Raw genomic sequence first — 9,569 nt, forward strand, 5'->3', positions numbered from 1 at the left:
TAATAATTAATGTTAACTCCTTAAGGATAAAAAAAAAGAAGATTGCATTTGAATCACTTTGCATTGAACATTTGACTTGAATTGAACAACATGTAACAGGCATTGATTTATGAACAGGAAAAAAATGTACTCAATACAATTCAATGACAAATATGTGCTTGCACCTCACTGAGGATCTTTGTCATTCTTGGTGGCAAGGAGGCAACTGCAGTGATCAAGCTCTTCTCCAGGCACAGTCTGTTTCTTTGCTTCGTTTTGATCAGCATCATTGCTGAGAAGGAGGCCTCACATAAATATGTGGATGCAAACGGTAGCAGCTGCTCCAAAGCTTTCTGTCCCAGCTCAGGGTGCTCCTGCCTCACACACAGCCAAAACTGTGTGAGAGTGGATGCACCAAACTTCATCTGCAGGCCACGGTCAGATGATACTTCCATCAGTTTTTCCTGATGAGTGACAGGAAGCTTGCTTCTGTTTGCTTCAGACAAGAGAAATGGGTTTCTCACCCAATCCAGCTGCACAGATTTCTCATCCATGTCAGGAAAGTAGGAGTGAAAACCACTGATCAAGTTAGCCAAATGTCCCACTATGACTAACTTCACCGGAGCTGTCGCCACATCCTCATTTGAGAGAAACACATCCAACTGAGGAAAGCAGGTGAAATCCTCCTGATCACATGCCCTTTTCCACATCTCTGCTTTCTTCAGGAAACCACCCACCTTGTCATACAGGTTCAGGATGCTGGTGTCCTTGCCCTGCAGGGACATGTTCAGTTCATTCAGTTTCCTGAATATATCTGCCAGATAGCAAAGCTTTGCAAGCCAGTCCGTGTTCTCAAACATGGTGGCATGGGGAGATCCGTGCTCTGTCAGGAAGGTGTGAACTTCAGCTCGCAACTCAAACAGCCTGCTCAGTACTCTTCCACGGGACAGCCAGCGTACTTCAGTATGCAGGAGCAGTTCTGTGTGTTCAGCTCCCGTATTTTCACAGAGGCTACGGAACAAACGTGCATTAAGTGGCCTTGACCTGATAAAGTTTATAACTTTAATGCTGTCGTTCAAAACATCGTGCAATACAGGGCTCATTTTCTTGGACGCCAGCGCTTCCCTGTGTATCACACAGTGCGTCCACTTGATGTCGGGATTTTCTTTTTTAATCCGTGCTATGAGGCCTTTCGCGCTGCCCGTCATTGATGCAGCCGCATCTGTGCAGACGCTGCTGCAGGATTTCCAGCTGATAGCGTTTCTGGTGAAAAACATGTTAACGACATTAAAAATGTCCTCTCCGGTTGTTCGCCCCTCCATTTCTTTGCAGAATAGAATGTGTTCACAGATGTCGTCCGTGTCGGTGTATCTCACAAATGCAACAAGTTGCGCATGTCCACTCACATCTGTGGATTCATCCAGCTGCAGTGAAAATGAGTCTCCAAGTTTTCCCACAACTTGTTCGATAATGTCTGTGCCCATGGTATCTATTCTGCGGCAAACGGTGTCATTGGACAGAGGCACAGTTTTGAATGTATCCGCTGATTTTTTGACCCGGCATAGTTTCGGCCAATACCACAGCGGCGGGGAGCAGTAGGTCTTCCGCTATGGTGGAGGGTTTTTTGGCTTTAGCAACAAGCAAAGACACCGCGTAAGAAGCCTCCAGGGCTTTGGCTGATGTAGTGGAGACTTTTCGCATTGTGGCTTGGGATGACTTGAACTCAGAAAGTTTTCTCCTGAAGAACTCTGGTGCCTTACCAACGTGACATCCATGTTTTGTGGTGAGATGCCGCTGGAGGTGTGCCGGCTTCATGCTAGCGTTTGCTAACTTTTCCCCGCAAAAAAACACAGTGCCTGGGGTGGGTCAGAGCTCTTAGACGTAAATCCCATTAAAACATAATCTTCATTGTACTTTCTGGACTTCGTCGCCTCTTGTTTTGTTTTCTTTTTCACTTGTCCATCTGTACTTTCAGCAGCATGGCTGCTGCGCTTTAACCACGCCTCCATAGTTACAGCGTTATGGTCACGACAGGTCGTTGATAAGTGCGTGCCGTCAGTGGGTCAAACTAACTTGGTGTGTGTGTGTGGGGGGGGGGCACAGTTTTATTTCAAAGGATATTGAAACTAATTACTGAATATAAAATTCAGTGCATGAACGCATATTTATATTTTATCGAACTTTTTACAAAATAATTTTTCTCAAGATTTATTATTAGGATGAGCCTACTGATTTAGATAGATATATTGAAAAGCGTCACGTACCCCCTGCAGTACCTCCACGTACCCCCAGGGGTACGCGTACCCCCATTTGAGAACCACTGGGTTAGAAGACCAGTCCAGAGGATCCCAGGGTCCGTGAGGGTTCATATTTGACCAAAAGATCTGATAAATAAGAAGGGACAAGACCGTTAAGACATTGAAAAACTGTTAAAAGTATCTTAAAATCAATCCTGAAGCATATGGCGAGCCAATGCAGGGATTTTAAAATTGGGGTGATGTGAGCCCGCTTCCTGGTCTTGGTGAGAACTCGTTCAGCAGAGTTCTGGAGAAGCTGAAGATTCTTAATCTTAGTTTTTTGGAAGACCAGCAAGCAGGGCGTTACAATAATCAATTCTACTGAAGATGAAAGCATGCATTAGGATCTCCATATTGGGCACAAGAGAGAGTAGTGGGCGGAGCCTAGACAATTTTCTAAGGTGATAACCACCTGTTTTATATGAAAGTTAAAAGTTAGCTTAGTGTTGAAAATAACACCCAGGTTTCTGACTGTTTCTGAATGGCATAAGGAAAGTTCCTGTAGCTTCAGAAAATGTTTCTCTCTCTTAGCTTCACACCTGTTGGATTAACATAAAAACATGGACATTGGTTGCGCCGCGTAAAAAAAACATGTTGTGCCAACATATTTATTGCACATAGAAAATCCTGTTCTACCGTAATGAATGCTTCTTTGTTTCTACACCTACTAATTTTACATAAACAAACATGATTTTAGTATGCCATTTACCATAATTCTTTTCAATCATTTAAAAAACATTACAATGTTTTAGCAACATTATTATTTGTTTGAAATGAACCAAATATTTCATTTAAAATTATAATTTATTTTAATAAAATTTAAATTGAATAATAAAATTGCAGATTATTATATAAAAGCCAATACTTTCTTGTGCATTATGCCAGTCCAATATACATTTGACACTGAACACAAATTTCAGATTTCACTTTTTTATTATCTAAGCTTGAAAAATATGTCTATGGCAAAGCAAAAAGTACAAATCAAAAAAAAAATTGTTTGCTATTTTTCATTAAACAGAAGATAACAGAAAGAGCCAAAGCAAGCAGCTGGAATTCCCTCTTGGATAAGAGCCAGATCTCAAAGCCTGAAACCTTAGACACAACTTTGCCCTTCAACTCTACTACAGTTTTTTGGATTACCTCAAAGGTGTTTCTGAGATGAGGAGGGTTATCCAGATTTGTGTTGTAATTAAGGCCAAACAGCATGGCATCTAGTACTCCGACACTTGGTGGGGCGACCACCACTGCCACTGTCCATTAGGAGGGAAATTCCCACCGTGGTGTCCTCGACTGCCTCCTGGATTGCTGCGTGGTCTTCATTCTAAAGAACACCGAAAATATTTGTGTGTACAGTTCACATTTGAAGTTTAGTTAAAACGTCTAGATTACACAACACACCTGTACTTGGAATAAACCCCTGCACCTGCTTATGTTGGCGGGGTCAGCAGTCTGAAATACAAAGAGTCAGCTTATTTTAAACTCACATGCAAAGAAAAGGCCACTCTGAAATCTTCAGTTGTATCACACAGCACAATGCCACAGATGTCGCAAGTTTTGAGGGAGCGTTCAATTGGCATTTGGATAGCAGGAATGTCCACCAGAGCTGTTGCTAGGGAAGTGAATGTCTTTTTCTCCACCATAAACCGTCTCCAAAGGCGTTTCCGAGAATTTGGCAGCACATCCAACCGGCCTCACAACCGCAGACCACGTGTAACCACACCAGCCCAAGACCTCCACATCCAGCATGTCCACCTCCAAGATCGTCTGAGACCAGCCACTCGGACAGCTGCTGAAACAATCGGTTGGCTTAACCACAGAATTTCTGCACAAACTGTCACAAACCGTCTCAGAGAAGCTCATCTGCATGCTCGTCGTCCTCATCGAGGTCTCGACCTCACTCCAGTTCGTCGTCGTAACCGACTTGAGTGGGCAAATGCTCACATGTGATGGCGTCTGGCACGTTGGAGAGGTGTTCTCTTCACGGATGAATCCCGGTTTACACTGTTCAGGGCAGATGGCAGACAGCGTGTGTGGCGTCGTGTGGGTGAGCGGTTTTCTGATGTCAATGTTGTGGATCGAGTAGCCCATGGTGGTGGTGGGGTCATGGTATGGGCAGGCATATGTTATGGGCGAAGAACACAGGTGCATTTCATTGATGGCATTTTGAATGCACAGACAAGATCCTGGGGCCCATTGTTGTGCCGTACATCCAACAACATCATCTCATGTTGCAGCATGATAATGCACGGCGCCATGTTGCAAGGATCTGTACACAATTCTTGGAAGCTGAAAACATCCCAGTTCTTGCGTGGCCAGCATACACACCGGACATGTCACCCATTGAGCATGTTTGGGATGCTCTGGATCGGCGTATACGGCAGCGTGTTCCAGTTCTTGCCAATATCCAGCAACTTCGCACAGCCATTGAAACAGAGTGGACCATCATTCCACAGGCCACAATAGACAACCTGATCAACTCTATGCGAAGGAGATGTGTCGCACTTCATGAGGCAAATGGTGGTCACACCAGATACTGACTGGTTGTCTGAGTCCCCTGACCCCCTCAATAAAACAAAACTGAAGATTTCAGAGTGGCCTTTTCTTGTGGCCAGTCTAAGGCACACCTGTGCAATAATCATGCTGTCTAATCAGCATCTTGATATGGCACACCTGCGGGGTGGGATGGATTGTCTTGGCAAAGGAGAAGTGCTCACTATCACACAGACAGATTTGTGAACAATATTTCAGAGAATTGGTTATTTTGTGTATGTGGAAAATGTTTCACATCTTTGAGTTCATACCATAAAAAATGGGAGCAATAACAAAAGTGTTGCGTTTATATTTTTGGTCAGTGTAGTTACTGGGTTAACAAAATCATGATATTCTTAGTGTCATGTTACCATTTATACCGCGATAACTGATTGCCCTTTGTCCCACATGAGGACAAATTTGCCCTTCAATTTCATTTTTTATAATGTATGTACAGTACAGACCAAAAGCTTGGACACACCTTCTTGTTCAAATGAATGGGGAGGTTTGTCCAAACTTTTGGTCAGTACTGTAACCCTCTGCATAAATGGTGTGTGTAAAGAGTAGGGGTGGGAATCTTGATTACCTCACTATTCAATCTGATTACAATTCAGAAGACAATGATTCCAATCATATAAGGTAAATGCATGGTGAAGGGGGCTCACCTGACTCAGTGAAGACTGGAGTATGGACCCCAGCATCACGGAGGAGCATTTGGTGTGTGATGACCTCTGTAATCAGGACAGAGATTTCTGAGTTTAGTGTTACATTTTAATTAAATATAGAGAGTGACACGTGCACAGTTTTGTTGTATCATTGTGCTAACTAAACATGCATTAGAAATCAATAGCTGCAAAAATATTCTGAAGAAATTAGACCAGAAAGTACATTTGACCCCCCACCTCACCCCTAAACCCTAACAGAATTCAAACCGTGCTTACTGAGAACCCGCGAAATTTGAAATGGAAACTGCAAACTAAGCTAGCAGATCTGGAGTAGCTAATCCCCCCACCCATGTACGGTGTTTCCTCATTTATCCCAAAATAGGGGAAATCTGTGAAGTAGGATTACAGACGTTTTATAAGGTTGTAAAACTTTTTACTACACACTATACACTTGTTCCCAAAGGACATGAATATTTTCTCTCCATTTTAAAACTCTCAAAGCTAAAATCTCCATAGAAAAGTAAGTTCAGCATTATAGAATGAAAACAAAGCTCTGACTGAAATCAAAGACTTATGTAAACTTGACAAACCGAACGCAGAGAATGATTGACAGCTGACTGAGACACAGAACTACGCTGTGTGCTGATCAAATAATGCTGTCCTTTAAGCCTTGTGCTATCTTAGATGACCCCACCCTTACTTTGACGTGTTCTCCCTACCATGACAAAGGTGGATAAAGGTGGAAAGATTTCATGTAATCCATGGACACCAGTGAAGATCACAAATCATTAAAGAAAAAAGGTTCAGAGCACTGTCTAGTGGGTCTAGATGACCCAACTCCCAACGTTATAGTAACTAGGATAGCACAAGGGTTAAGCTAGCTCATGGGTGGAACGGAATGGAAAAGCTCAATAATGACAATAGCGATAATAGCATCTCACATTTTCTTTCAATTTAGGTCTCCACAATGCGGAATTTAGCAAAAAGAAATCCACTACAGTGAAGATGAATCCCCCTGGCAAAGTTACCGCCTGTGGAATTAAAAAAAAAAACACCGTCCCCGCGAGCGCCCACTGCCCCTTTGACAAAAGTGAACCCCCAATCCTTCGATCATTGTTGACCTGCTCAACCACCTGAGCCACTGCTGCCCAGATGTAGGGAAGCTGCCCACGCCCCGGCCAAGGATGTATACACTTTTGATTTGATTTCTATATCTCAAGCATTAATTGTAGAGATTTATCAAACTTGTTGCAGAAATGATAAATATCATAATAAATAATATTACTAGTTTATGTGGTTGCTTTCAATGTTTTGAAAACAAGGATTGAGTGTGAGATCCGTTTGATGATTGTATTTCTGTCTTTGGTGGTTTTGCATTTTAGAATTTCCCCTGAAAACTCTGGAACCGCATTGACAAAATAGTTATTGATGCCGTTTGCAGCTTCATTGATGTTATAGTTTTGACCCTTCTCTTCTGTAAATTAATCTGGGGATTTCTGGATATTGTCCCATTTTTAATGCTGTTATTTTACACTTCTGTCAGAAGTCAGAGCTCTGTCTCCCCCTTTGGTCACCGGCAGAAACCATCTCCAAAGTTCTGAATGCACTACATCTCCAAACAACACGGGCGGGCAGTTTCTTTACACTGAGCCTCACTCAGTGCGACGTAGACTGTGAGTGATTCCAAATGAAAGTCAGGGGATTAACGGGGATTCCATAATAGGGAAGGTCCGTTTCTTCAACGCGGTAACTCAGTTTTCTGGGAGCCACGGTTCTGGATATCCCGGAGAAACTCCCAGACCTTCTGCGCTCTTTCCCTCCCCCACTGAGGAGGCTGATTTTACATGTCGGTTTTAATGATACGTCTTATAGACAGTCTAAAACGACTAAAAATGCGTGCATCAGACTTTTAAATTTTTCAAACTCCTGTCCATTGACGCTTCAGCAGGCTGCTGAGTCTGAGCACCAAACTCCAGTCTGCTTCCAGCCTAAACAGATTTGTTTTTATTGACAATTTTAACCTGTTCTGGAACAGAACCTCTTTTTATAAAACAGATGGGATCCTCCCAGTCCACTAGGCAGCAATGTTTTAGCTGCCAACATCAGACATTCTGTCCAGACATCACCGGCCCCCATCATGTCCACACCAGTCCAAACCTCTTCATCTGTGCAGACATCGGTCTGTACATAGCTATGTCTCCTGATGACACAAGGCCAATAGAAGCACTTTTTAACTGTATTTTAGATGTGAAATCATGGATGGCAAATAATTTTCTGCAGCTCAACCAGGAAAAACTGAATTTTTAGTAATCAGTCCTGATGCTAAGAGAAAGAAACAGCTTCTGAAGCTAAAGGACTTTCCTTATGCCATTCAGAAACAGTCAGAAACCTGGGTATTATTTTCAACACTAAGCTAACTTTTAACTTTCCTATAAAACAGGTGGTTATCACCTTAGAAAATTGCCTAGGCTCCGCCCACTACTCTCTCTTGCCATCATTAGAATTGAATATTGTAATGCCCTGCTAGCTGGTCTTCCAAAAACTAAGATTAAGAACCTTCAGCTTCTCCAGAACTCTGCTGAACGAGTTCTCACCAAGACCAGGAAGCGGGCTCACATCACCCCAATTTTAAAACCCCTGCATTGGCTCGCCATATGCTTCAGGATTGATTTTAAGATACTTTTAACAGTTTTTCAATGTCTTAACGGTCTTGTCCCTTCTTATTTATCAGATCTTTTAGTCAAATATGAACCCTCACGGACCCTGAGATCCTCTGGACTGGTCTTCTAACCATTCCAGCGGCATTTATTTTACACTAAGGCCTTCATTTATGGAACAATCTGTCAGAGGACCTGAGGGCTGCAGAGAGCATAGTTGCTTTTAAGATAAGGCTCAAGACCTTTTTCATCTGGCTTTTAGCTCATTTTTACTACTTTTATCTATTTGATTTATTTATTTGTTTGTTTGTTTGTTCATTTTATCTTGTTTTATGAATTTACATTAGATTTATGAAGGATTATTTTATTTTACCTTATTTCAATGTTTTATTGTTTATTTGTTTATTGCTTTGTTTTAATGTAAAGCACTTTGTGTAATGCTTTTATGTGAAAAATTGCTATATAAATAAAGTTTGATTGATTGATTGATTTGTTGATTGATGGATTTATGAGACGTTTATTTTATTTATGACATGTTGCAAAAACTGGTAAATGATCAGTTATGTTACATGATATTAGTCCACTCATATGAGTGTATTCTATATTATAATATAATATTTTGAGAGTTAAACATCTTTTCCATCCAGTCACTGAACAACTTTAACCCTCCTGCTTTGTTTGTTTCTGAGGAACATCATTGATGCTCGTTTCTATTTGAATAACCATCCATCCATCCATCCATCCATCCATCCATCCATCCATCCATCCATCCATCCATCCATCCATCCATCCATCCATCCATCCATCCATCCATCCATCCATCCATCCATCCATCCATCCAGAGTATCTGGAGCATACCCACACATGCTAATGACCGATATGCAGTACTTATTTGAACTACAAATAAAGTATATGAACCCTTTTTACTTGATACACTGATTACCTTAAAGCTTCAAAGTATATGACACCCCTAGTGTGACCGAATCTGAATGCCTTCTTTCCATTGATGCTGAGAAAGCCTTTGATAGGATTGAATGGAAATATCTTTTTGAGACTCTAAACAAATTTGGGGTCGGGTGATCCTTTTTATCATGGGTCAAGCTTTTGTATGCTTGTCCATCTGCTACAGTACTCACTAATAATACCTACTCCAAATCGTTTAGTCTGCACCGTGGTACCCGACAGGGCTGCCCCCTCAGCCCACTACTCTTTGTGTTAGCTATCGAGCCCTTAGCAATAACAATAAGGAAAAATAATTACATTTGTGGCATTTCAAGATGGGGTACAGAACATAAGTTAGCCCTTTATGCGGATGACCTCCTGCTGTTTATATCTAAGGCTAAAGACACTATCCCTCACGTTTTAGAACTGCTTGGTAAGTTTGGACTATCTCCGGTTACAAAATAAATCTGCATAAAAGTGAGCTTTTGCCACTTAACATA

General features: G+C 41.8%; 1 protein-coding gene across 1 annotated transcript; it reads right to left on the reverse strand.

The window, feature by feature from the left end:
* LOC111947957 (SCAN domain-containing protein 3-like) lies at positions 1-2,033 on the reverse strand. The gene is made up of 2 exons (XM_023958960.1): positions 1,740-2,033; positions 1-752 (listed from the first exon to the last, which is right to left on the reverse strand). The coding sequence occupies exons 1-2, from the start codon at positions 1,752-1,754 to the stop codon at positions 141-143; spliced, it is 627 nt and encodes a 208-aa protein (XP_023814728.1). The 5' UTR covers positions 1,755-2,033; the 3' UTR covers positions 1-140.
* Between the last annotated feature and the right edge of the window lie 7,536 nt (positions 2,034-9,569).

The sequence above is a fragment of the Oryzias latipes genome, chromosome 10 (genome assembly GCF_002234675.1).
Source record: "Oryzias latipes chromosome 10, ASM223467v1".
Classification (NCBI taxonomy): Eukaryota; Metazoa; Chordata; class Actinopteri; order Beloniformes; family Adrianichthyidae; genus Oryzias; species Oryzias latipes.